Here is a 27,528-nt window from a genome sequence, read left to right on the forward strand (position 1 = left end):
TTTTGTTGATTGGTTAAGTCACGTTAAAGGACGTTGTGATTGGCCCGCTGATCGATCAATTATCCAAAAGCCGGCGCAGGAGAGGCGGGGCGTGAGTTGGTTTGCCGCTGTGGTTGTCTTCAAGATGGCGGGGCTGCATTTGAGGCAGTATGGCGGCGCTTCGAAAATTGAAATAATTTAAACAGGTAGTTAGGGCCCCAAAAGGAGACCGCCGTGTCATATTTATCGGTGAGTATTTCTGTAGTGAACTGTTTCCAAGTTTGTTGACCATTTCTGCATACACAGATACCTGCACAGACTGATGGCTGCTTGCTAGCATATTAGCAGTAATGGGGCCCGCTGGGCAGCTGAACAGATGCTCTAAAACGAGGTTCTTTCTCGTTTGTTCTTAGAATCTGTCTGGTTGATAATTGACCTTGGATAAATGTCAATCAGATGTAATGTTTGTTTTGTAAAGACAATCTGCGAAGGCTGCACAGTAGTAGTGATAATTTTGTTTTTACTACGCTATCAGGCATAAAGTTGCTCTCTCTGACGTCTACTCTCTCTGGTCCTTTTCTTGTAGCTACCAGAAGATACCAGTGGAGGATGATCAGTGCCTAGATCCAATATTAAGCTGAATGCATTGTGATTTCCAATAATTGAGACAGTGATTCTGAAAGCTGTCTACATTAATGAAAAGAACAATGTAGTCAGCTTAGCATTTTCACCTCTGGTACGTGGTCTATACAGGGATGTGCTTCTGCATGCATTCTGGGTTTAGATAAGAAGAAAGTCTCTGAACAGGTCAGATTGTCGAATAAATTATCAGTCTGTATAAGCTGTAGTTTGTAATACAGAGGAAATGGAGATAGATGATGTTCAACCCCCTCTTCCCTTGGAGCCACCTGATGATTTTGGCCAAGATGAGGGCAGAGCACCTCCACCACCTCCCCTGCAAACGTCCAGTGACGCAGAGGTAATGGACGTTAGCTCTGGTGGTGATGGATACACATACACCCCAGGGAACGGGGAAGCCCAGCCACAGCACCCAGTCAGCATGGGCTCACTAACTTTCTGTAGCCACCTCTCAAATGAGGCCAATCCCAACCCACCGTGCCCCAGAACAGCCCGCCACGCTCCCCCGGTCACCAAGTTTCTACCAGACCTCAAGCTTCTAAAAGATGTAAAGATCAGAGTTAGCTTCACTGAAAGCAGCAGTAGCAAAGACAGGAAGGTTTTGTACACAGGTGAAGGGCAGGAGGGAGGAAGTGATGATGGCTTAGACGGCCTGAATGGTGAGTTGCATGACTGGTCTAGTGAACAGGAGATAGCTGAGGGTAGCTCCGGAGCCGGAAACACAGCAGGCAGAACATCGGAGGAGGCTGACATAGACCTGGAAAACAAGGTAGAGTTCGCCGTCCTGGATGAGTTGGATGACTTCTACGAAAACTTCCTGGATCATGACGATGGGGAGCACGGCGGCTTTAAGTCTGAGGTCATAGTACAGCAGGAGCAAGCAGATGACGACGTTGTGGCTTACTCCTATGAGGTACGTGTGGTCTTTTGCCTACAGTATAGCTTCATCAGGTATTTTTCCTTTACTGTCAAACAGAAATAAATGTCTGCCGAATACATTCCTTACAGTATAGTCTATTTAAAGAGGGCAGTATTTCCTTGTCACTTCATTGAGACCACTGCCATGGCACAGCAAAAAAAAAAACATTGTGGTTGTCTGGTTACACCTAGTGGGCCCATCAAATAAATGCAAATACTGCTGTTAGGTAGTATACCATCTAACACAAACTGTAATTTTTTGCTGTTTGCTTCACAATGTTTGAGATTGAAGAAAAATGATTGTTGCTGTAATAATCTCATAATAGCTTTGTCATCATCATCTTCTTACTTTGGATAATCCACATGTGGCACTGTGACACTTGGTGTTTCAAAATGTAAATATGTAATATATTGGTACACAGGCTGTTTTGTCTATTTACAGTTTAAAACTATTGGCCACAGAGGAACATATCCCAAACAGGAAAAAAAATCTTTTTTGCCCAATTTTAGCTAGAACCAAACCAAAGGGCCTGAAAAATTACTGTGGTAATGATTTGACTTTTTATCATTCCAGACCATTTCGGCATCTGTAAAGTTCAGTTGAGATTAAATGTCCATTAAGCAGCATACATTAAAATAAGTGTTTGTTTGTTTTTGTCATTTCTTTGTTTTTGTTTTTGTTTGTTTTTTTTTGGTTTGTTTTTTGTTTTATTTTACTGAAATGATAAATGAGATGCTGGAAGAGGTTAGTGCCATTTTTACTTTCTCCCATTTAAATACTTTTTGCTGCTAAAAAAAAAGTGTTCGGATTTTTAAAATAGATTTAATATAAAGTTTTTAATAAAAGTAAAGTATGTACTTTTATGCCCCAAAGTCGGGCTGATCATTTTTTTCTTTATTGTGGTAGACTTCTGTGTGGTTTCAGTTGTTCACCAATGACACTACATCAGTTTTTCTTACGTAAAGCATTCTAAACTCCCTTAAACTAGTGATCTTTCTCTCCCGGCCTTAACCACTGACTTTTCCAGGAGGAGTTTGACAATGATGTTGATGCTCTGCTGGAGGAGGGCATGCCAGTCCCAAAAAAGATGCGTCCGGCAGAGGACAAATATGGTGGGGACAGTGATCATCATTCGGATGGTGAAGAAGGTGTTCAGCCCATGATGACCAAAATTAAGACTGTCCTGAAGAGTGAGTGGTGCATCTGTCTGTTTGGGGTTGGGCACGATCAAGGAGCTTGCAATTGATTATGGTTTCAATACTATGTGTCTCAGTATTGCATTCCATACAACATCATATTAAATGAGTGTATTTTGAAGTGAGCTGATACAAAGTGTGGAATAGTATTGAGTTGTTATAGTTATGTTGCACAATTGCACGCTCTGCTGAAAAAGAATAAAATAGGTTTCTCCCTGGGTTTCTCCTGCACAAACTGACTGGGAAAGGCTATAAGAGCTGCATAACTAAAATGGACAGCCACGCAGTCCTCTTTTCTGTTTTTGTAGTATCAGAGTCTAAAAGCACACACTGTTGAGCACCTTGACACATGCACACTGATAGTCAGCTGGTGGGATGTAAAACATTACGTGCAAAAGCTCTTACGTTTGAAATTCTAACTGAACGGGTAAATTTTGACGGTTTTGTCGGGAAAGTATCACCATTTTGTTACAAACATTGCTGGAAAAACCCTGTAGAACAGCGTTTATGGCGTGTGACCTACAACACAGTGTGATGAGAACAACTAAAGTAAATTCAAGTCCTCTCATTGTAAACTGCTGGCGGTGTGTGTACCTGGATGAATGGCACAGCTGGGTTGAGTAATCTAACCTGATTGTTATACCTCAACTATAAATTAAATCTGTTTTTGGCATTCATTTCAAGCCTGCGATTAAACCTAATCCAGTTTAAATATCACTGCTTGTCAAAAGTATCACTTTTATAGTAACATAATAGCCTTCCAATAATTATGTACGCCACATAAAATTAATCGTGTAGCAATTGATGCCTCTTTTCCCCTGTGTCAGGTCGGGGGCGCCCCCCCACTGAGCCTCTACCTGATGGATGGATCATGACATTCCATAACTCAGGCATTCCAGTCTACCTGCACAGAGAGACCAGGGTGGTTACCTGGTCCAGACCTTACTTCCTTGGGACCGGCAGTATTAGGGTAGGATGCAAAACAAGTGTCTTGTCTAATGAATTTTTGCAGGGGTTGTGATTATTGTTATTTGTTGGGTGCCTCTTTGTGGCATCACTCTAAATAAAATTGTTGGTTGCATAGTTACACCTTTTTCTTGTCAACCAGTTTAGATGGGCTGTAGTATTTTCCAGTTCTAGTGATTATGGGCTAAGTTGTTTATTGCCACTTACTGACATATAACCTTGACAGAAAAGTGAGAACACACTGCAAAGCATATTGTTACAGCTGTTGGTCTTCTTTTTTTGATACAGAAACATGACCCTCCTACCAGCAGCATCCCTTGCCTGCACTACAAGAAAATGAAGGAACAGGAGGAAAGGGAGCTGAATGGGGAGGTGACGCTCAATGCAGAGGAGTTTCCAGTAAAGTCTGGTGAGGAGGACAATGGTGAAGAGGGAGCAGGCAAGTTAGGGGCTAAAGCCGAGGACCAGGACGACGTCCCTCCCTCCAGTCTGACTGACGGTGGCCCCAGAGAAGGTACAGCTAATAACAGCCTGCAGAGTAAAGAGACCCAGCCCTGTGACACTGCCCAAGGAGCCTTAGGACAAGTCAAGGCCAAGGTGGAGGTGTGCAAGGATGAGTCCATAGGTAGGAGCTTTTTATTGTACACTGCCAGTGACAGACTTTAGAAAATGTCATCATTACGTTATTGCAGTCTTTCATTAAGTGATCGAACTTAATAACGCCTCCTCGCAGAACTTGAAGAGTTTCGCATGTACCTCGAAAAATGCTTTGACTTTGAACAAGTCACTGTAAAGAAGTTCCGTACCTGGGCTGAGCGAAGGCAATTCAACAGAGACATGAAGAGGAAGCAGGCAGAGTCAGAGAGACCTATCCTGCCTGCCAACCAGAAACTCATCACACTGTCTGTCCAAGATGCACCCACCAAGAAAGGTATCAGTTGCATAGTGAGCTGTGAATTCTACATATTTTAAGGTTTTTTTGTTTTTTTTTTGAAAAGTAGGCATTGTTTTTTGTTATCAGTTGCCCATGAAACCATTAAATCAGTATATTTACATTGTTTTTATTTATCTACAGATATCACCTGCATGGAGTAGCTTATGACTTTGTGCCAGAGTCCTCAATAGATGATAAGATGATAGATAATTACTGATTTTAAGTATTTTTTAACTCTGTCTGTTTAAGATGAATTTTCAATTTTCCTATTTTAACAGAATTTGTCATCAACCCGAACGGAAAATCTGAAGTTTGCATCTTGCATGAATATATGCAGCGTGTCCTAAAGGTTCGACCTGTTTACAACTTTTTTGAATGTGGTAAGTTTTTCTTCTCCAAGTGTTTTGAGTTATTTTAAGTCACTATGTCACACTTGCCATTCTTGCCTTTTCAGGAAAACATTATTTAAGAAAGAAACTCATCTCTGGTATATGTTGTGACGTGTAATTCTACTCCGATCATTCTGCAACGCAGAACACATGTAGGTCAAACCCCCTGTGTTGTCACAAAAATGTGCATGTGTTCCCATGTGCACATGACCCCACTGCTGTAACGTGTAAGTTTCAAGTTTGTTGTTGAGCGTTACAGGATATTCATGTCAAATCGAACTGAATGTGTGTGTTCACAGAGAACCCAAGTGAACCCTTTGGAGCGTCGGTCATTATAGATGGAGTTACTTATGGCACAGGAACCGCAAGCAGTAAAAAACTTGCCAAGAATAAAGCTGGTAATTTCTTTTATTTACAGTCTTTAACATTATGATGGGTTGGTTTGTGTATGTCACAACTGAATATGCACTGTATTAACTCCCAGTATGACTCAGAGTGGGTAAAGACAAGCGGGTTGCAGTGAGGTCCTCTGGAGATGTTTTGAAATCCCAGTAATTCTAAATATTTCATAGCTGTCAAATTGTTGTAAATTTACAACAATTCAATCAGTTTAAAGACATCTCGTAAAGAACCAATTTGGTAAAGATCTATTCTAATCAATAAACTATGTTTTATGTATTTTCATCACAGTCACTCATCTTGGTGGTACCTCGCTAGATAAAGATTACAATATAAGTAGATCATTTTATTGATGGATTTTCATGTTGCATTATGTCACTAGTTCTGCTCTCACTTGTAATTTCATGAACCTTTGTAAACTTAAGCTCGAGCCACACTGGAAATCCTCATCCCTGACTTTGTGAAGCAGACCTCAGAGGAAAAACCTGTTGAGGGCGATGAACTGGAGGTACTTTTTTTTTTCTTTTCATTATTATTTTTAGACTTAATTATGTTCTCACCCTGATGTTAAAGTTCAAATGCATATTCTCAACACTGAAGACAGGTGACAGAAGTTTTGTCAAAGGTCAAATGCGTTTCCTTTTAATACTGATGCATCATAATACCATAATGGCAACGTTACATGTGCTCTGCTCCACAGTATTTTAATCATATCAGTATAGAAGACTCGAGGGTGTATGAGCTGACCAACAAAGCAGGACTACTTTCGCCATATCAGATTCTTCATGAGTGCCTTAAAAGGTGAGATTTATGAATAATGCACAGTACATTTTCCTGATTATTTTTGATTTTGCAATTTATTTGTTTTTTTGTATCATTTACTGTCTTTCAGAGTGATTATATGATCATATTGTGTTAACATTTTGCAAAAGTTGCTTATCTGTTTTTTTGAAGTTTAGTCTGATGTTACACATTACAGTGGAACCCAACTGATTGCACTGAACTCAAATGTCATTTTGTTTGTCATATTGTGTTGTATGTTGAAACAAAAGAGAAAAATATTAATATCATGATGTCCCTACTCCACTGTTGAGAAATGCTCTGTTTGTCTGTGGTTTGTGTCGCTAGGAAGATGCTGTGCTTGGTGGCTTTGCCTCCACACAACCTGTCACAACGACTCTGCCATCTTTCATTGTTGCAACTTAACTTTAATGTTGCTACTTATCATTTTTCTTACTGTTGCCAAGGACAACAATGTGCCAGGTTACAGATATGTGTTTACACTGTGCTTTCTTGCCTTGTCTGTAGAAACCATGGAATGGGAGACACCAGCATTAAATTTGAGGTGATCCCAGGGAAAAACCAGAAGAGTGAATATGTGATGACATGTGGGAAGCACACTGTGCGTGGCTGGTGTAAGTAAACCGTGATCCACATCTTGTATGGTGAGACTAAACCAGTGTAAAGCTGAAGAACTGGGTGTTTATTTGCATTGCCATATCTGTTTTTGTTTTACCTTGTGGAATTCACTATTCTTTTACAGACTTGTAATGTACATGAAGCTTTCAGTGACATGTTTTGTACATTTGCCACCAGGCAAGAACAAGAGGGTTGGCAAACAACTGGCATCTCAGAAGATCTTGCAGATGCTTCATCCCCATGTCAAGAACTGGGGCTCACTGCTGCGCATGTATGGCAGAGAGAGCAATAAGATGGTCAAGAAGGTAAGAACTTGCTGTAAAGCTTCTGTGTTTATGGAAAAGTTTTGTTTTGTGTTGATCCTCATTTAAAGTATTTCATGTCTAATTTTAAAGGTGCAATTTGAGATATGGCCAGAACTTTAGTTTAAAGCTAACTTTGAGCTAACTTTGTCTACAGAATGTGTAGAAACAACAGTGTTGACATTATGTCAAAGGCCACCATCTGTCACCACTCTTGTTTGAATTACTCGCGAACCTGCAATTGCACAGATATGGCACACATATTGGATGAAAGAGCTTTAAATGATACCAAACACACACTTGTGCATGAAGGGCATCATGTTGTAGGTGCAGATCAAGAGGCTGCAAAATAATATCGTGACTAATTTCTTCACCCATTTTGTGCTCCTACTAATCAGTCACTGCATAACGTGAAGACGAAGAGAACTTATCGATTCCGAAGTTATCATGTTTCTCTCAGTGACAAAGCATGTCCGTAATCCAGTTGTTAAATTACATCAAATTTTTGCATGGTGTCCAATATAAGGCTAACATTACATCCGACTTTGAATGATTAAAGAGCACATTTTTAATCAGAAATAAAACAATATCATTTTATTTTGGTAAAAATGAATCAAATAAATCCTTGATTCAGAGTAGAAAGTGAAATATTTTGGCTCTACATGTCATTTTCTTCAGCTGCTGATGTCCCGACTATCTCGCTTCCCTGCTGCTTTCCCTCTTTCCTGTTCCTGCCTGCTGCATCTTCTCGTCACTCGAGTCGTAGTCCCCGTCAAAGCTGTGTGCCCTGTCATCAACCTGAGCTCTGGCAGTCTCAGAGGCTGTCTCCAGTCCCAGGCTGGTGTCCAGCCGTGTTCACTGGGTGGCTGTGGAGCCGAGACAAACTAAACTAAGGCCTGTTGTCCACTGTGACTTACTCTGTAATCCGAGGTTGCAGTCCAGACGGTCTTCAGTTGGCTATCGGGCCACCAGCTCCACCACTAACTGAGCACATGGTAGCTATAGTTACAGCCCACGTAACATAGTTGGTAGTTCATCTGGTGATATGCTGCCACCTCTATTTTTGGAGCCACCTTTGAATTCTGGCCATATTTTATTAGTTTCTCCTTCAAGTATCCCAAGGGTATTCTGGTTCTGAGGGTTATGGAAACTTTGGTTTGCAGGATGTTGCTTGCCAACACACACATTAAGTCAACAGTGAAAGCAATTAAAATGTGTTTCAACATCTCATGGTCGTCACTTGCACCTTGCCTGCCACATCACAATTTCCAGTGAAATGTAAATGGTGCTATGCTGCAATTGAAGATTGTCTCCATAAAAACAACTGATGTTTTACAGGAGAACTCTGACAAGAGTGTGATTGAGCTCCAGCAGTATGCCAAAAAGAACAAGCCAAACCTTCATATCTTGAACAAACTGCAAGAGGAAATGAGGAAATTGGCCACACAGAGGGTGAGTGCAGGGAAGCTTTTTCTAATGTCACTTTAATTCTCACTAGTGTAATACAAACCCCATCATAACATTTTAGCTTCTGTGAAATTCAGAGCTTAGAGTTTTATTTGTATTTGGTGTCCAATGTGAATATGTAGGAACGAATGAATATGTGGTAATAAATCAGTGTAAAAATCAGAGCACACATTTAGACTGCTTGCAGTACTAATCACATGTGTTGCTAATAACATTAAAGATGTCCATTATGATTAACTCTGTTGTATTTCTGTACCAGGAGGAAACTAGGAAGAAACCCAAGATGACCATAATGGAGTTTGCCCAGCCAGGGAGTGAACCCCTCTGCACTGTTGATGTTTAAGTCTCTGAAATCACTGATGAACCACAGCACTGAAACCCTGTCACTGTCAGAAATCATACACTACCATCCATCACTGAGATCCAATGGCAATATAGTCACACATTGACCAGGCTGGTGCAAACTGCTTGCTTCCTTTGCCCATGTTTTATTGGTTCAGCTGGTAGATGTAAGGGTAGGACTAAATGCACTAACAGATAGTAGAGCAAACATCGTCTACCTCTCTAGATGCATCCTCACTACGGCACTAAAAAACAAAAAAAAAAAAAAGGAAAAAAAATCATCTGGGGTTGCAGAGAAGTTAACCTGACTTGATAACATGAACCACATCAAAATAAAAAATGCATGCTTCTTTAACTGCATACCTTGGTTTTGTTTTGAAGTGTCGTTTTACAGCAGTCGCAATCTAAGAGTGCCAGCACCTGTTAGTTTTGTTTTTGCTTCAAGTATTTGATGGGGACTACTAATACTTGTGTATTTAATTGGGAAACAAAGTTACTTGTTCATTGGGTATTTTAATGGTTAGTGTTATGGATATTTTGGGTGATAAATACAAAATGTTTTTTTTTCTCAGAATGGACAGTTGCTGTCCTGGTTTGCATGATTTTAAAAACATGCGTTGTGAAGTAATCACTATTCATAACTATGGTTGTGCACTCGTGTCCTGTCAGATATTTTTGTTAACTGATCGTGCTGTTGGTACAGGAGCTAACTGCTTTTGGGATATTTGGGGTGATGTTTGTACTTGGAAGGCTTGTTGCCTTTTTTTTTTTTTTTTTTTTATTTTCTTTTGCGCTGGCATCCTGCTCCCTCCATGCCAACACTGCAGTAAACAACCCAAGCACAGGGCCACAGAGTACTGTTGTGTCTAAGTAAAGGATTGTTTTATGCTCTTAGTTCTTGCTAGCTTTTTGTTAAAAGTACTAACATCATGCACACCAACTAACCACTTACATTTCAGTAGCTTTTCATTTTTGGTGCCCTTAAGAGATCGTGTTGGCTACATGTTGCCTTAGTTAATTCATTTCACGAAGGGCTCAGAGTATATTCGATACATTGGACCTAAAACGCCCTTCAACAGGAAGTGGAAAGACCAACCCCCCTTTAATTAATAAAGCATTTATTCTAGTTAGTATTTTAATGAAGACAGCCTGTTAAACACAAGATACTTTAGGGAGAAATGCCTACAGCATGTGCAGATTTTAAACACAAGTCCTAAAGGATTGTGCATTTTGTGTACTGCCTAGCAAAATCTAGTTGATACACTGACAAAAGAAATATGATCAAGTCCTTTAGTCCAACACGAGCTGGCGAAACTGTGTATACCAAAGCTTAAAAACAATCTTATGCATTTTATAGAATAATGTTGCTGCAACTGTACAATAGAAACATCTAACACAATACCGTAACGAGACTCATGACTTGCTGGAACAATAGAAACTGCTGTGCTTTCTTTGTCAAGTATTTGGCCTGTGATTTTTCTACAAAACAAGGACGCGTCACAATTGAAACAAGACTGTAGTGATATTGTAGATTGCTCTAAGAATGTGCTTTCCCCTCTGTACGTTTGTTTTGCAAAGTGTGTCAGTGTGAGAACAGAAAAATAATACTGCTTTTACATGTGTTGCTATTGAGTTGTACCAATGAATTGTCTGAGATGTTGCTGCTTAGAAAATGAAGTATGTATCGCAACCTGAGCTCCATGAATTCAGTGATATTTGTTATGCAAAATAAAATGTCTTGACTAAGGCCTGGAAGAGCTTTTTTATTCAGTGATTGAATAATGAAACAACTTTGTTAAACTGACAACTAAAGCTACCACTTGTGCTGCAGTTTAACAGCTGAAGAAGGTATCAGAGTTTCAGGAAAGCAAAAGCTTAAATTTAAACTAGGTAGTGCCATGTTCTAAACAAGCCTAAATCCCCCCATTTTGAGTCAACACAACTGGGAAAAGCTTCTCAAGCAGAACAGGCAATGGGGCACAGTCCATAAAGCAATGCATACTGTAGTTTAACCCTGATGGCTCATTTGACACACATTAATATTGCATTACAAAATAAGAGGACCTAACCGGATGAAACACCAGTGACCATTTACAGTTGAGACCATGCAGATACTTGAGCAAATGACAAAGGGAATGTAATCATTAATGTTTGTGCTGATGGTGTGCATATATCTCGTATGGGGAGCGCATGCTGCCTATTCAAACTGTACAGCATGTGTTTTTATGGCTAAGACCCCTTCTCTTCCTGGGTGCTGCTGGTTTGCAGCTGCTGGGAATTGTAGTCCACTCTCTCCAGTAGCAGAAGCATCTCAACATGCATTGTCTGAGGGAACAGATCCACGGCCATGGCTCGCACCGGACGGAACGGGGCCCCATGAACTCTGTTGGATGGCGCTCTGCACAAACTACAAGATAAAATTCCAAGATATGGTTTACCGTTTTACAGAACTGGCAACCTTTCAAAATGATATCTTATGAGAGTAGAAACATTGACGTTTTGTTTCCTCTTCCACTTATTGGCCAATACCCACCACCAAACTGATTTAATCCAAATTAAGCAAATATTATATTATTATTAAATATATTATATTATGACTCACTCAATGAAGTTGTTCATGGCTGCCTTGGCATTGCACGCCACATAAACCAGTCTCTTCAGATGTTCTGCCCGCCTGATGGCAAGTATGACCTTGGAATCTGTTTGATTTAGACAACAACTCTTAATATGACACATCTTGGAAGTGGGTGAAATTCATTTCCATGTTTCACGCTGCCATTAACTCACGCAGGCCTGCCCTTGGTGGATCCACGATGGCTGTGATGTTGGGGGACATGACTGCATTGAGAATGTTGGGGAACACATCCTCAGCTTTGCCACAGTGGAACTCAACATTACTTAGACCTTCAGATACAAAAAAAAAAACAACAAAGAAACAAAAAGACAAAACTGATCAAAAATAATAGAACAAACATTTCAGTTCATCACTTCAGTTTTGAACTAAACTAAAATGTCATGTGAAACCAGGACTGTCATTTACTGGTACCAACTTGTTGATCATCTCATCTTTATGAGTTCCATTATTTTGGCTTTTCTGCTCTTTACACACTGAAACAGAATACATCCAGTTTCTATAAGTTTGGAGGAAAAAAAAGATACCTACTGACATCTGGTAGCCTACCATGCCATCTATGACTGCCTTACATTTAGGAGTATTAATATTTTATACACAAGTTGATGGTGGTAGTTTAATGTTAGCTGGTCTTACCATTGAGCATTGCATTAACTTTGGCATCCTCCACTGCCTCCTGACACAGCTCGATCCCAATAACCTTCTTTACTCTCTGGAAACAGAAGTGAACAAAAACATCAAAAAAAAAAAAAACAGTTGCTTGCAACCCTTTGCCAATGATTGTACAATCCCTGACAGCAATTCAAAGTGGTAACATGTGGTATTCTTTGTAGGGCCGTGTGTTGGCAAGAATCTGGCAATACAATACGTATCACAATACAAGGGATACTGTAAGCAAAGCGATACATTGTTTCATAGGAATGTTTAATATGCCTAGTAATACATGCTTGTTTCTCCCCGTCTCAGTTGATGTCATAATTTTGGAGTGGAAGATTCAAATGGGTGAAGACAGATCTGCACACACAAAACTTTGTTACACCTAATGTCACCTTAGCCAGAGATATTCCAATGGTCCCTGTCCCACAGCACACATCCAGCACTGTGCTGTCCTGATCCAGCTGGGCCCATTCCCCCACAGCAGAGTACAGCACCTCTGCAGCTCCTGTATTCACCTGCCAGGTAACACAGACACTTAACACAGTTAACGGTGTTTGTGTGGACACTAGGTGACTGAAGAAAATCATGTGAATTAGCTGGAAAAGTGGCACGTGGTACTGAAAGTCTTACCTGGAAGAAGGAATGAGGAGATATTCTGAACTTTAGACCAAGGAGCTCCTCTTGGATGCAGCGCTCTCCAGCCACCAGCTCACACGGCAAGTCCTCTACGTTAGGAGACGTCCTTGGCAACCAGAAATGCAAATTTAGTTCAGTATTTAGATATTTTTACAGTCTGCTCCCTGTGTTTTGTCCTGCATGTCTTCTTTCCCCCCCGTCAGTCGACTTCATGACCCATGGAGCATCTTTTTCCCAACACTATCTTTATTTATTTTAGAACTGTTTAACACACACATATAACAAAAAGCTAATACGCCTACACCCAACCACGCAGAATGTATCTGTTTTCCACCACCCTCATGTGAACAAAGAACACAGATAAAGACAAAAAAAAAAAGAGAAAAAAAAAGGAACTAAAATACAAGCACACAGGAGGGAAAATAAATATTTAATATAGTATATAGACACATGAGTTGGGGACAATATTAAGTTAAATTGGAACCAGATAATTTACACCAGACAGTATACATCTTGACCAGATGAAATGCAGAGGGCAACTTTTAAATCATCCCCAGGTGTTTCCATTACATGTGATAAGTCCTTATCTTCTAGAAAATCCTTGAAGGGGCCCCAGATATTGTTAGAGGTAGACTGCTTACCCTTGATTGCATAAGTAATCTTCACTTTCTTCCAGGCCAGTGCAATGACTCTTATAGCCAACAACAGGCCTATCTCTAAAAATATTCGATGATTCCTCCTTATGTTGCTGTTGGGTGGGTAGATACCCAGTAAGAGAAGTTTTGGTTCGAAAGGTATTTTTACTGTTAATATATCCTCAATACACTGACGTACTTCTAACCAGAACTTTTTAATTTGAGAGCACTACCACAAACAGTGAAAAGTTGTACCTTTTTCCTTTTCACATTTTATACAAATATCTGGTATAGCACTGTTAAATTTGATAAGTTTATCCGGGGTCATATATGCACGCATTAACTAGTTGTACTGCAGGAGTTTAAGGCGTGTGTTCACTGTTTGTGAGACCCATGGAGCATCTTGGTTTTTTTTTTTTCATACCTTTGACCCTCTCTCACAAAGTAAAGAGAGGTTACTCCGCTGTCTTTGCCCTCTCCTTCTGTAAAGTGCTTCCTCATGGAGCTCTTTAATGCGCTGATTTCTTCTTCTTCAAGTTTCTAGGGAGTCACTCAACAAGTAAAAGACATTAAAAAGAGCAAATTTGACAAGGCTCGACATGTATCTTCAATTACATGATCACACACAGTTTGTAAACGGAACATTTCCTCACCTGCGGGTTGAAGAACACTATAGCCATGGCTTGTTTGGTCCTCGTGGTCCGTATAGTCAGCTGCTTCCAGTGTCCTTCATATGTTTCAGGGCTGTACACAGAGTATGGTGTTGTCCTGCATGCAAAATAATGGAGAGTCACAATAGAGCAAGTGTGAGTATCCTTCAACAACTATTTTAGTTTTCTGGGTTCGGACTAGGTTCTGATGCAAATTCAGCAACATAGGGGGTGCAAGTAAGTGACATTATATCCAATGCTAACATGATAGTTAGTAGAAAGCTATGCTAATCTTCCAGGTTTTAAGTCTGTTCTCTAGGAAACATTTACGAAAAAACAAACAAAAAAAACTTTACAACTGTATGGGATACAGTTCTGTTTTCCATGTCCATACATAGCTATAGACTATCATGTAGTAATACCTGATGAACTTCTGAAACTCGCCGACCACTCTCTTGGCCTCGGCTGAGACATGGCAAGTCTCAGCTGGCCTGACCACAGCACAGGAGCCGCCTTTATATTTTCCCAGCCGAAAACCGATGGTCTTGTCCTCGCCGTCTGCACCCACCGAAATAAGGAACTCACACTTGTTTCTGTACTCTGTCTGCCATGAAACAGGTAAAAAAATAAATAAATAAATATGACATGGCTGCATGACAAGATGTGAAACAACAGATGAGTCTGATGAGTTATGAAAGATTAAGTGGCTGACAGCATTTTGTAAAATTAGATTTTTGTACAAAATGTAGTGATACATCTGCTGTCTATTTTGAGACGCTAATTTCTAATATAGTATCATGTAGTTATGCAGGTATGACAACTCATACAGCGTTAGACCAAACATGTAAATGTACCTGTGTAGGAGATGGTCGGATAGCTTCCAGAGGACAACACATTTTGTTGTACTTCCCTTTCTGTGCAAACAGCCATGGCAGCATGGCTTTGTTGGTGCTGCCAATCTCTCTGAAATATGAAAGAGTAGTATTGATGGAGGTTTTCTATCATAAAATGGTCACACAAACACCGAACTTTGCCCCCCCCCCCTCCCCAGTAGTTTGTGCAAGTCAGTAAATCATGCCAAAACATCAAAATAAACCTTTTGTGTTAGAAATGTGATGTTCTAAAAACTGCTTTTTAAGTGTGTTCTACTACTACTGCTGCTAACCTGTGGAGCTGCAAGAAGCTAGACTCTATATAAATAACACTACGTACTTGGCCAGTCTCTGCAGAACCCCCACCACCTCCTGCTCCTTCCTCCTCAGCTGCTCTTCATAAGGCACGTTCCACAGAGGAGTCACCACATTGGCAATCTGGACACTGAGAGACTCCTCTTCCTCATCCCCCTCTGGTCGCTTGGATGGGGGCTGCCCTCCCGCACCCTCTCCTTCCTCCTGCTTCCTCTTCCTCAGAATGGGGTCCGCTTTGGGTTTGGCCAGCCTGACGCTCAGCACCTGGCCCTTCCACTGCATGCCATGAACCATCTTCATGGCTTTGTCGCGCTCCTCTTCATTCTTGAATGTGACAAAAGCAAAGGTCTGCTTGCCAAACAGCTTGATTTTGTGCGGGTTGAGGCTGTGTTTAGCCAGGAATTTCTTCAGGTCGTTAAAGCCGATGAACTTGGGTAGATTCCTGATCTCCACTTTGTAGATCTCAGATGTGAAGAGATCCTCTTTGATGTAGCGGTACATGCTGGGATCCGAGGCTGCCTCGTTCTCCTCCTCACCTTTGACATCACACTTTACTTCATAATTGATCGAGTCCTCGGGGAGATCATCAGACTTCTCCTCCTTTGAGGGTGGAGGATCAGCTACTGTGTCGCCACTAACATCTGCCATCCGTCTGCTGGGTGGTCAAGTGAACAGCCGGCTATTAACAGTCCAGTGGGGAGACAGACTCTGAGTTAACACTTAAAACATAAATCATAAAAAAAGTTCTGACAACCCTTTCAACGTCCGACTAATTTTGTTTGTCTTTTAACGATTTTTTCTAATGAAATTACTTACTAACTAGACAGTGTGCGCATATAAAATATCTGCTTTATGAAACATTGTAACTTTTCCATAATCGTTCCAGCTAACTAAATCTAAAGGTGAAAATTACATGTGAAACAGATGTATCTAGGATTAGCTAAAGGCTGAGGTGGCAACTACACTCACTTAAGTTCCTTCTTGTTTAGAAAAAGACAGTTAGTTTATTTTAATATCTGACACTTGACAGTTTCGTGTCAAATACCTTCCATTGCCCCATTCAATAGATGTGCAAAACGTGTTTTTTTGTGTGCCTTACCGTCGTAGGTTTACTTTCGATTCCACTCCTCACTAACACGTACAGGGCGCAGCCATGTTGTTTAGACCACGTGCGGCGGAGAACTGTGAGCTTTTTTAAAGTGGTAGCTGTCGTTTCGGGGTCCGAACGTTCCGTCCATGTTCTACTTTATATAACCCTTTATATACAATGTTCTACTTTATATACTAACATAACCCTGGCTAGTACAGCACATAAACGATGCATTCAAAGGATTTCAGCACAATAACTGTTTCAATGTCTTTTAACATTATTTAATTGCCAAATTTGCCTGTTTCCTCCCCTCAACCAACCAGATTTAACTATGTGCATTTTTAAGCGTAAGGCTGCAGTTTGTTTGTGATAACTGATTCATGTTTGTTGATACTATATGCACCTTTATTATTTAAGTTTAGAACATACTCAAATTTTGCATTCTACGCACAGAAAACACGCTCAGTGGCAATCCAGCGCATGCACAATGCACCGGGAGTGGCAAATGGGGCCCACAACTGAAACACAACTTTAAAGAAAAATTATTTTAAAAAGTCTCTCTCTGCTACATGACGCCACAGTTGTTTACTTATGTCCTCGTCTTGTATACTTGATTAAGCGGAGCCAGCTTGCCTAACTGATTTCTTTTTATGTATAGAAGAATTCATTTTAATATATTAAAATCCATATTTGTGGCACTAAATGCAGTACAAGTTGTCGCATTTAACTATTAATACTCAGTTGATATAAAGTACATGATAACAGCATTTTTTTTTTTCAAATGTGATTGATGCAGGCAGTCCCACAGACGACAGAGGCGGTGCGCGCTCTGTCACAGAGTGGGCGCGGGCCTACGTAGGAAATTCGGCGCGCGAAAGCTGTAGCGGCAGGAAGTGAGAGTAGCACGGTAGCCAGTGTAGTATTTGGATCTAACAAACTACTTCCACAATCTACCAACATCTACAATAATATGGCAGACCCGAAGGTGAGGCCACGCATTTTAGGTCATCTAATGCATTATGTTTGCCTTGTTATCGGAATTTGATAACAAACTTGGTATTTTATATGTCATAATTCGTCAAAGTTTGTAAAGGAAGCTGCGAGCCAGGAATGCCGACAATGATGTGGTCTTTTCATGATGCTAAAAAACGCTAATTGGTTTGTTTTCAAGGCCATATGATGTAATGAAATCTTGAGAACTTTCTGACAACAAAAATCAGTGACCAGTGCAAGATTTTATTCCCTTACGCATTTCTTCGGAGTTAAGACTGATGAGCTCCAAAGTACTCTGAGGTGTGCAGCCAGTCAGCATGTTAACATTAGCTACTCTGATCATTAGCCGCTTAGGAAGGCAGTAGGTATAACACTCCTAACGATTAAATTATCTTTAAACTATCGCACTCGTCGATCATTTGAGCAGGACATTTTACAGTGTGCATGTAGCCAGCTCGCCAAAGACAATGGGTGCAAGTTAGCTGGGTACTTTGCCTTTGTCTAAGAACAGCAGTTGCTAACTTGTTGGCTAATGTTAGCTTTAATAGCAGGGCGCTGGAGCCAGTGACTGCGTATTAACTGTTAGCATGGCGACATTTAGTGGAGTGCCAGTTATCCCCAAAACCGTATTACCGGTGTTTCTGGTAAATCAACTTAAGCATTTGCTAAAGACACACATCGTGGTGCGAAAAGACAAACGTTTAGCTCTTAGCTAGCCCGCCACAGGCCTCGTTATAGTCCGGCAACTCCACACTGAGTTGTCTTAGGAAAAACAAAGTTTAACAACTATCCGTTAACATTAATGAAATAAAATGAAATAGCGACAAAACCAATTTTTCGGATATGTCCACCTAATTATTCCAGCTAGTGTATTCATTAGGTTAACTGTACTGTTTTTGGCATATTTCTTCTTAAATGTCAGTAGTAGTTGTATAGCGTATCTCGTTGTAGCTAAGGCTTCGAGACATGGGTAGTATTGGCATACACATTACTTGTTAAGCTGCTGACTAGTAACATAATGGAGTTTGGTTTACCACCCCGAAGAAAGTTAAGTCTACCGTGTACTCACTTTCATATCCGGTAAATGATTTTGCACATCACGTAATTACTCACGTGAGACTCATTTTCACAGGCCATACATGAACTTAAAACATTTTTTTGTGGATAGGCATTTTTGTTCCCAATGTTTTGTTTTTTTTAAATAAATAATATGCATGTTTTTGTCATTATTAATCTTACCCACATCAACGTGAGAACATGTAGCCCCTAATAGAAGTAAAGATGGTTGGTCCAACAACAGTGCTTTACGAAAAGCTTTGCCAGTTCCCTCTACAAAAGCTATACGTAACTAATGATCCCTTAAATCCCCTCTATTGAAGCATCCATGGCCTGCTGGTCAGTTGTTAGGAGTAACTTTGTTCCAGCGAGTTTCACAGAATCACACTGAAAGCTTCATAATTATTTCAACTTACTCTGAAATCTGACACAGATACGTGAAAAACTTTTGCTTGGAGTTAACTCATCCACTGCTTTCCCTTTCAGGAACAGGAAGACCATGACAACACTACTGAGGACTCCAACCATGATCCCCACTTTGAGCCCATCGTCTCCCTTCCTGAGCAGGATGTGAAGACATTAGAAGAGGACGAGGAGGAACTCTTTAAAATGTAAATTGCTTTAATAGCTTATGTTGTTCACTCATGTTATTTGGCTCATATGTCTTGTAATCTAATATACATTTTGCCAGCCAGCATGGGGCTGTTTGGTAAGTCAGCACAATGGTGTCTTCCCTATGTGTAGCCTGCTGCTAATGAAGTGTACCCCTGATGTTTTTTTTGTTTGTTTGTTTTTCAGGCGGGCTAAACTATATCGTTTTGCCTCTGAGAACGACCCACCTGAGTGGAAGGAGAGAGGAACTGGTGACGTCAAGCTGCTGAAACACAAAGAGAAGGGCACAATCCGCCTCCTGATGAGGAGAGATCGAACCCTGAAGATTTGTGCCAATCACCACAGTGAGTCAAGTTGATAGATATAATACAGTTGCTGTTTTATGTCATGATACCAAATTTAATTGCAAAGAAGGAAAAAAAATAAATAAATACAGTCAACAGTGACATACATAAGATTTCCAAAAGCAAATCTGTGTCAAACTGCAATATATATCATATAGTAGATATTTAATGCATACCTGTGTTTTGGTTTCTTTTCATGAAAAAGCCTTGTATGTTTTTTGAGTACACATAGACACCTGCACCACAGATACTCAGTCAGCAAGCTATCTTTGGTGTTTCATTATGTCTGCAAAAAAATCAAGTTTGTGGTTTTGGTGGTAAGCATTGAACTGCGGGGAGGACAAACAAAAAGTCCTGTTATCTAACACTTTGCAAGTAAATGGTGCAATCTGTAAAACTGCTGTTTATTATTAGTGTTCTCACTGACCCTTATTATTTGTATACCCACAAACAAATGCAGTTGAGTGGAGGACAAGAAAATATAGGGGAGTTAAAACTGTGGAGTGGTGGTGCAGTGGTTACTACTATTGATTACCACTGCAAAAACAAGTTCTTGTTTGATCATTTCTGTGTAGCGTTTGCTTGCTCTCCCCATGTCTGAGTCAGTAGTTTAATTGGTGACTCTAAATTGCCCTTTGGTTGTGAATGTGAATGGTTGGTTGTCTCTGTGGTTGACTTGGGACCTGGCCTGATCCGTGGGATTATGATTTTAACCAGGTATGGGTTGTGTAGACTACCGGTTCTGATAAGGAGAACAGAAATGGTACCAAATGAAACAATATAATTAGATTATACAGCTAACAGAAACATCTCCCCATCTTGTGAACTACAGTTACCCCTGCAATGGAACTGAAGCCCAACACTGGCAGTGACAGGGCATGGGTGTGGAACACACTAGCAGACTATGCTGATGAATGCCCTAAACCGGAGCTCCTGGCAATACGTTTTTTAAACGCAGAAAGTAAGTATTTCTGTACCTAAGCTAATATGACACTTGGCCAAACTGGTGTTTAAATTGGATTATATGGTGACACTGAAGGGATAAATGGCTGTAAAAAGGGTATTTTCTTTATATAAACTTTGGGCAACTTTGTGTGGTGCTAACAGTCAGCCTCATTGTCCACCATACAATACCATGGTGATGTGAATATATGCTAATTTTCTATTCTGTTTGCAGATGCTCAGAAGTTTAAGGGGAAGTTTGATGAGTGCAAGGAGGAGGTCAGAAAACATCTAGAGGGGACAGGTATGTGAGATTAAAATGCAGTGCATTTTCCTGTTGCACTGCGTGAAGTGTGAGCAACAAGTAAGATGGAATGTTTGACAAACCTAGTGCTTGTCAAACAACCCCCCCCCCCCCACCATAAGTAGGTTATTCAAAATATGACCTACTTATGCAAAGAGTGTATTGGTTTGCACTGGGTTGTAATCTGTTTTACATGCCAACATTCATTCTTTTCAGAGCCACCAAGTCATTTGGGGGTGCGACTGCATCTTATATGGGAAATTTCATGAGTACGCAGACTCACTCTGTCCTCTGCTGCACATTCCAGCCTGGGACTTTTTCTGTCTGCTACATTAACACGCAGAATGTTACACTTGACTGGCTTTCTGAAAAAGCTGGTGTCACTATGTTCTGCCACATTAGTTATTAACTGTGTTTACTAATATGACCTCAGTAATAAAAGGTCACAAGGTCCATTTAAAATCATAGATGACATAGTTGGTGGATTCACTAAAGACATAAGATTTATTGTCGAAATTTTCATAGCTTTTTAGTTAACGCCTCATTTCAATGTTTTGCAACAGGCAACACTGATAGTGCAAATAAAGTGGCAGAGAAACTGGAGGAGCTGTCCGTAAAAGACAAGGCTTCAGAAGGAAAGAAGGAAGAGGAAAAAGGGGAGCCTGAGAAAAAAGAAGATGAGAAAAAGGAAGTGGACGCTGAGAAGAATTGAGAACCAAGAACTTGCTTTGCAGATCTTCAGTTTATCAGTTTTTCCTCTTTTTCTACAATAGACTGTAAATGAACTGAATTTGGACACTTGCATATTATTAGTTTTTTTTATTTTATTATCTGTTTTGCCTCAAGATCACAAGTCCTTGATGCCACTGGGGGGGAAAAAATTTACAGGATAGTGAATTTATGACAAAAAGAAACCCCTTCCCTTGCACCATTTCCCTCTGCACCATGGAATGCCACGCCTTCCCTCCTTGTCATCTACAGTTGTTACTTTGTTACTTTTGACAAACTGTGAAAAGAGGCTTGTGATAGTGATAATTCCCACATTGGGGTATTTCTTGTTTTGTTATTCTGAAGCAGTTTGTAGGGAGAGAGAAATATGTAGCCTGCTGGTTAGCAGCACAGGGTCCAGGCATTATGGCGGTGCGTTATCAATGTAAAATTCCACAATGCATCTCAGTGGGCCTCCTTACCCTGTCCACTGTCCATGCTTCCATGGTTCGAAAGTGCAAGTAAGGTGAAGAGGTGAAAACTTCTCAGTGGATTCCTTGTAGGATTTTTTTTTTTTCCTTGATTCCTTCTTTCTTCAGTTCTGTTGGGAACTGATTGGAAGAAGAATCCACTCCAGACAGTTGAAGGGCATTGAGATGAGTGCTGCAGATTGTAGCATCAACTGATAGCTGGCTGAAAAGAGATCAGATGCACTTAGCTAAGCATTTTGTTTTGTTTTTTTTTTCTTTTAAATATTCAAACACCATTATGTCCAAAGTCAACGGTTCATCAGAGCTGGGTGCATCTACCCTCTGACTCGAGTTCCTCACCAGGACATTGTTTGTATTCTTTAGATCATAACATTCCCAGACTTAAAGCATGTAGAGTATATGAAACGGAGTGCTCTAACTGATCAGTGTGCTCACCACCCTGTCCGTTACTTTCCACTAATTGAGTTCTTAACCTTAGCTCTAAAGCGCACATCTAAATGCCAGTGCATCTGTAAATACATGTATATGGATGAAATGTTGCTTTTCATTTGCATTCAGATGATCTGAAATGTTTCCTCCACCTTCCAATAAAAGCTGTCAAAGACCACATTTGCATTCATAAAAAAAAGAAAAAGAAGAAAATCACTTGTTTCACAGTATAGATGATGATAAAATGTGCACTTAAATATATCACTTCAAGTATTAAAACTTGTGTTGAGGGGTGTGGGCATTGAATCAAAGATATGTAAACCACCAATCCTGCTGAGGCTTTGATCGCTCTTACTGTTATCTAACACTTGCTGCCGGAACGGATTAATTTCAAGTATCAGTGTTGTGTGGGTGTTCCACTCGATACCTTCTTTCCATCAAGAATCAATCTCATTCACTCAAAGAGTTGGAAACTTTATTTACTCTGTTCAGGTCAGTGGGAAACATTTCCTCTTCACAAAAAATAGGAACGCATGTACATTTATAGTATATTGTATAGTTTAATACATTTTGAACTTTCTGTTTTGAGTTTAAGAAAACAAAGTCAGCTCATGGCTGATAGAACAGATTCATTGCTGACTGTCAGGAATGGTCCCTGACCTGCAGTGATGTCCATCCCAAAAGAGAACATTGGACTAATGGCAGTCAAGAGGAATGACATCGATAGTGTTTTGATATGTGGTCCAAAGGGGATCTAAAAGTCATGACAGACTGTGGTGTCTTCAGGCAACTCAACAGCTGATGATCTATTCAGGTATTTCAAAATGTTCCAGTTTTTTGCCCTGCCGACACTCTTGTCAGATTTGACAAACACCCGACCTTACAACAGAGACAATTATTACCAACTGAGAAATTCATGAATAGAGTATCTTATGTTACCTCACATTACTGTGTTTATGCTAAGGCAGCTGGGTGAGACCTTCAAACTGGAATTCATACTAGCCACAAGGTTGTAACTACAGCAAGCTTTGACAACATCCAACCTGGTCAGAAAGCAAGACCCTACCACAGCTACTGGCCTTTACACTCTGATGTCTGCAGAAAGGAACCCAGAGGCATCAGAAATGGGGGGAAAATCCTGTAAGAAGAAATGTCATTTCATAGCTAAATAAAATGATGTATTAGCTTGTACAGTGGCCTTTTTTTCCCCCACAACATTCTGGTACTCAAGTGTCATTCCTGCCATTTGTTGCTCAATACAAAACACTAATGGTATTTCATTGTCTCTTTGTGCACAGTAGTGTTTCAACTAGCCACATTTCATTGTGTGTGAAACATACCTATTCCTCTCAAAAGGCAACAATGGTTTATTTTTAATGCGAATGTAGCTAACAATTTACATGCATGCACATTCTGCCATGGTTCATATTCAACTGGTGCTGAATATAAATAAAAACCCTCCACTTAGATAATATCATTTCATTTTTACAATCAAAAGTACTAAATGTTGTGAGACATGTTTCATTTTAGTGGCAGATAATACTGGGGCTGTACCAGACAGCCGCTGCAAACTGACTGGAAATTTTCAGTCTTCATGGTGTCCCTGTGACGTTGTCAACAGTTCACTGTCTGAGAAATTAAGGGGTGTTCAGCCACTTTTGGCACCGAAATCTCAATGAAGCTTCTCCTGAAAGCCCAATCCTTGACTTGTGTACAGTACAAACTGACTGTTCACTTGTCAGAGTTCGTGACTTTAATATTTCAGTCAAATCACACATCTTTCAATAATATTTCATCATACTTTTTTTTTTTACACTGCAAAATAGAACAAGCTATATTTACTTTATGGATTTTACCCATTATCACAATCTCATTTATTTATTTATAATTTATCAACACAAAACTCCACTCAAAGTACAACATCCATTCCAGGCTTAATTATCTGTATAAAAAGATGTATCAAACATACTTTTTGAAAGGTTGGATATATAAAAAGGAAACAAACCAATTAAAAACTACAAAATAATGAATGGGCGACCAGTTATCTCAATTTTACTAGCTAGGACAATGGCTTGTTTCAGTACACCTCTCCATTCCTGTGGTTACAACACAAACATAACTTACCAAACAAACTGCTGGGAAAGCTAATAAATCAGCCCAACACTTGTGTCATGGGTCATGTTGAAATTACTAAACTGAGCTTCACTCAAACCAAAAGTAGCATATGATGATGTACTATACCTTCATGAAGGGAATAAAGTGGGCTAAGCTGTATTCAGCATCTCTCTACTGGTTGCATTCATTCTTGAGAGATTTCTTTCTGGCAAAGAAGGAATTTATGTTTTCATGTTTGTTTGTCTGTTTATTTGCTTTTAACTAAAAGCAAGCCTTTCTCAATGAATGCAACCACCAAGTATAATACAATGATTTTCCCCTTTCGATATCCCCTTCCCCAGCTTCTCATCTCACCTATTTTGTGTTGCCACCAGTTGCAGTAGGTGCTGGTCGAACTGATCTGCCCTCCATCACTACTCAGATCTGTACAAGTTCACCAAATATGCCGGAAATGACATGAACAGTACAAGTTAATGTAAAGCACCCTGTCTTCTTGAGCACAATTGACTCAGAGGTTCATGGTGAGGATGTTGGGGTTTAATTCATCTGTAGTATTTTTGTTCAGCTGTATAACATTTGGTGCAGCATATCAATTCATGACCAAAGCTGAGAGACGGCAGTGAGAACAATTCTTGGACGGTCCACTCTTACGACCAAGATGATGAGCCACTAAATGTTAACAAAAAGACGCTCTTCACGCATAAAGACTGCCGCAGGACTAACAGACAACCAACCCCTCTGGTACAAACACACGTGGGCATTCGGCTAGACAGACCCACACAAGAGCAGACAGATCCTCTGATTGGACATGTTGTTTGTGCCCCTGACTAGCCGTTATCTAAACATCATAAACATAACAGCGAGGAGAGAATCTTTTTGTAGCTGAGTGGCTGTTGTCGTCGGAGGTGGATGCAGTGTCCCTGCTCACACCGATATCTCATATGTGGTGCCTCCTACACCTGTCACTTTTTTGACATTACTGTGGCGCCCGGGGCTGAGGGTGGCACCCTGGGCACTGGGGTGGCAGTCCATCTGCCCATTAACTTTCATGGCCTCTCTGAGTGGAAGGAGAAGAACAGAGAAAATTATTCAACACAAAGAGCCAAAGACATTAAACACAAACTAAACAATAAGGGTTGTGGTGGCATGCAGATTAGCTGTATGGAGCGTGACAGATTTAAATGACAAAAACAATAGAAATATGGATGATTACTTGAAAGTGTACTTGTTAGTGAAGTAAAAGGCCTGGGAATGTTAAGACGAGTAGGTGAAAAGCATGCAAAAGAAAAAGAAATGAGTCACATGACTTTATTCATCTAACATTTGTCAAATAATACAAAAATGGACATTTTACTAGAAAGGCAAAACAGAACATGTAAGAATTCACACTAGACAGTACTTAATATGAATAAAGGAACAAAGATGATACACCATACACCAATGCTGCACATTGCTTCAGTTAGGACTAATACACTAGTGCCTATCAATTGCTGGCTGTACCCAGGAGAAGGAGCCATTGCCTCTGAACAACACATGCAGTCCCACAAGGGCAGTGTTAGGTTTCATACCTTGGGCCCCCTAGATGAGGGGAGTCTGTCCTCTCATGGGCACTGACATAGGAGAGTTTCTGGTGGGTGTAAGAGGGGGATCGGGGCATAGCAGGGGAGTGCGGCTGGTGTGCCGGGGAGCGATAGGGGCCCTCATGGGCATTGGCCCTGCTGTGGCTGCTGTTGGTACTACTGTGATCTGTGTGCAGGGAGGTGGATGAAGTCCTAGGGGCACGGCCAAGTGTAGAGCCAGCATGGCGCAACACAGGGGTTCGTTGCCCGTAGTTCACCAGCCCAACCCCCATCAGGTTGTCCCTAGAACCTCCACAGGCTGGAGGTGTTGGGCCTCTGGAACCAGGGCCACGAGACCCATCTGGGAAGCAAGCATTGGGGGGTACGCCATAGCCCCCATCAAACACGCCAGAGTCCTGGGCATAGATATGGGTCTGGGAGCGCCCATGCAGCAAATGCCGCTTCTCTCTCTCTTCCATCTGCTTTCGTTCCTGGATAGAAGCCATGATGGTCTGGGAGAGGTTGTCATAGCGCACCGGGGATGGGTCTCTGTCCCTTGAGTGAGGGGATTGCCTTCCCACCCCCCTGGGTGGCATCACTGGACTGTAGGTGCAGGCAACCTGGTGCCTGTGCATTTCAGGCTCCTGGATGTGGCACATTTTAGTGGGCAGGTAGGGTGAGTGGAACCCCATGGAAGGCATACCACGATGGCCCATGCATTCATTGGCAGTGGCTGGGGAGATGCTGGGATTGAGCAGGCTGTCATAAGACAGACTGCCATTGCGGTTGGAGAGTGTGTTGGGCGAGAAGACACTCTTGTATGGGGTGGAGGTGACTGTCTGTGGCTGCAGGGCTGGGAGCTGGCCCTTCTCCGGCCGTCGATGGCCCTGCTTCAGACTGAGAGAGCGCGAGTTGATGGGGTCAGAATCTAGCTGGAGGGGAGAGGACTGGAAGGTGCGGTGGAGGGGAGCATTGGTGTACTCTGGAAGGTCCAGGTTTGGCTCAGATCGATAGTCATGAGCACGGACACCCTCCTCCAAGATGGCCGAGGTCTTCCGGTCATCTGGTATGATAATCTGAGGAGCAGACAGGAGAATGACTGAATCTTACAGAATTGCAAATAAGGTTGCAACTGTTTCTCAAGCTTTTGTGTCTTGTAGTGAACTTCTCCCTATTAGAGTGGAGCTACTTATCACAGCATAATAACAATGAAACTATGTGCCTCATACATACGTGCTAAACAAATCATGTCTTACCTTCTCTCCAGCAGTGTGGTAGTGGACTTTAGGCATGGTGCCAAAGGACGGTCTGAATTTGTACATTGCTGGAGTAGATGGGTGGGTCTTACCAGAAAGAGAACTCTCTACAACACACAAAAAAGAAGACAAGAGTTAACATTGTAGAGATAATAAAAATTATACTATTATACTGGCTCTGGTTGAAAGTAATTTCTGGTAGAAAAGACAAGACCCCAGAGCTGAATTCTATTATCAGAGTAAAAAGGTTGTAGGGATTGGGTTCTTGAAAGCCACTCCAC

The 27,528-nt window shown here is 40.9% G+C and overlaps 4 protein-coding genes and 1 non-coding gene across 6 annotated transcripts in view; 3 read left to right on the forward strand and 2 right to left on the reverse strand.

The window, feature by feature from the left end:
* Positions 1 to 67: 67 nt before the first annotated feature.
* Positions 68 to 10,698, forward strand: dgcr8 (DGCR8 microprocessor complex subunit). The gene is made up of 14 exons (XM_046385748.1): positions 68 to 228; positions 566 to 1,531; positions 2,565 to 2,727; positions 3,561 to 3,703; positions 3,988 to 4,324; positions 4,433 to 4,630; positions 4,912 to 5,013; positions 5,322 to 5,420; positions 5,847 to 5,929; positions 6,122 to 6,222; positions 6,730 to 6,836; positions 7,018 to 7,145; positions 8,481 to 8,594; positions 8,869 to 10,698. Exons 2-14 carry the CDS (start codon positions 845 to 847, stop codon positions 8,950 to 8,952), a joined length of 2,346 nt encoding a protein of 781 aa, XP_046241704.1. The 5' UTR covers positions 68 to 228; positions 566 to 844; the 3' UTR covers positions 8,953 to 10,698.
* On the reverse strand, positions 10,695 to 16,604 carry trmt2a (tRNA methyltransferase 2 homolog A). Of its 2 annotated transcripts, none has more exons than XM_046385750.1 (12): positions 16,448 to 16,604; positions 15,374 to 16,027; positions 15,016 to 15,124; positions 14,584 to 14,765; positions 14,165 to 14,279; positions 13,936 to 14,051; positions 12,871 to 12,982; positions 12,633 to 12,755; positions 12,220 to 12,295; positions 11,739 to 11,855; positions 11,554 to 11,650; positions 10,695 to 11,358 (listed from the first exon to the last, which is right to left on the reverse strand). In XM_046385750.1, the coding sequence occupies exons 2-12, from the start codon at positions 15,994 to 15,996 to the stop codon at positions 11,181 to 11,183; spliced, it is 1,848 nt and encodes a 615-aa protein (XP_046241706.1). In that variant the 5' UTR covers positions 15,997 to 16,027; positions 16,448 to 16,604; the 3' UTR covers positions 10,695 to 11,180. The 2 variants fall into 2 exon arrangements, with proteins under 2 accessions (XP_046241706.1, XP_046241707.1); XM_046385751.1 differs by having other exon boundaries at positions 15,374 to 16,003; positions 16,448 to 16,600.
* Positions 16,605 to 17,218: 614 nt separating this feature from the next.
* Positions 17,219 to 22,495, forward strand: ranbp1 (RAN binding protein 1). The gene is made up of 6 exons (XM_046385762.1): positions 17,219 to 17,423; positions 18,974 to 19,098; positions 19,286 to 19,443; positions 20,276 to 20,404; positions 20,621 to 20,689; positions 21,253 to 22,495. The coding sequence occupies exons 1-6, from the start codon at positions 17,409 to 17,411 to the stop codon at positions 21,399 to 21,401; spliced, it is 645 nt and encodes a 214-aa protein (XP_046241718.1). The 5' UTR covers positions 17,219 to 17,408; the 3' UTR covers positions 21,402 to 22,495.
* Positions 20,963 to 21,092, forward strand: LOC124058610. Its single transcript, XR_006843273.1, has one exon. It is a non-coding gene; the product is annotated as a small nucleolar RNA SNORA77 (small nucleolar RNA).
* The window catches only part of zdhhc8b (zinc finger DHHC-type palmitoyltransferase 8b), a 64,817-nt gene continuing 59,535 nt past the window's right edge, over positions 22,247 to 27,528 (reverse strand). Inside the window, exons 9-11 of the mRNA XM_046385749.1 lie at positions 27,248 to 27,354; positions 26,001 to 27,067; positions 22,247 to 25,489 (exon numbers count right to left, since the gene is read on the reverse strand). Of these exons, the coding sequence (XP_046241705.1) occupies positions 25,357 to 25,489; positions 26,001 to 27,067; positions 27,248 to 27,354 (1,307 nt within the window). The 3' untranslated portion in view covers positions 22,247 to 25,356. The remainder of the gene's footprint in view (positions 25,490 to 26,000; positions 27,068 to 27,247; positions 27,355 to 27,528) is intronic.

Source organism: Scatophagus argus, chromosome 4 (assembly GCF_020382885.2).
Source record: "Scatophagus argus isolate fScaArg1 chromosome 4, fScaArg1.pri, whole genome shotgun sequence".
Lineage (NCBI taxonomy): Eukaryota > Metazoa > Chordata > Actinopteri > Scatophagidae > Scatophagus > Scatophagus argus.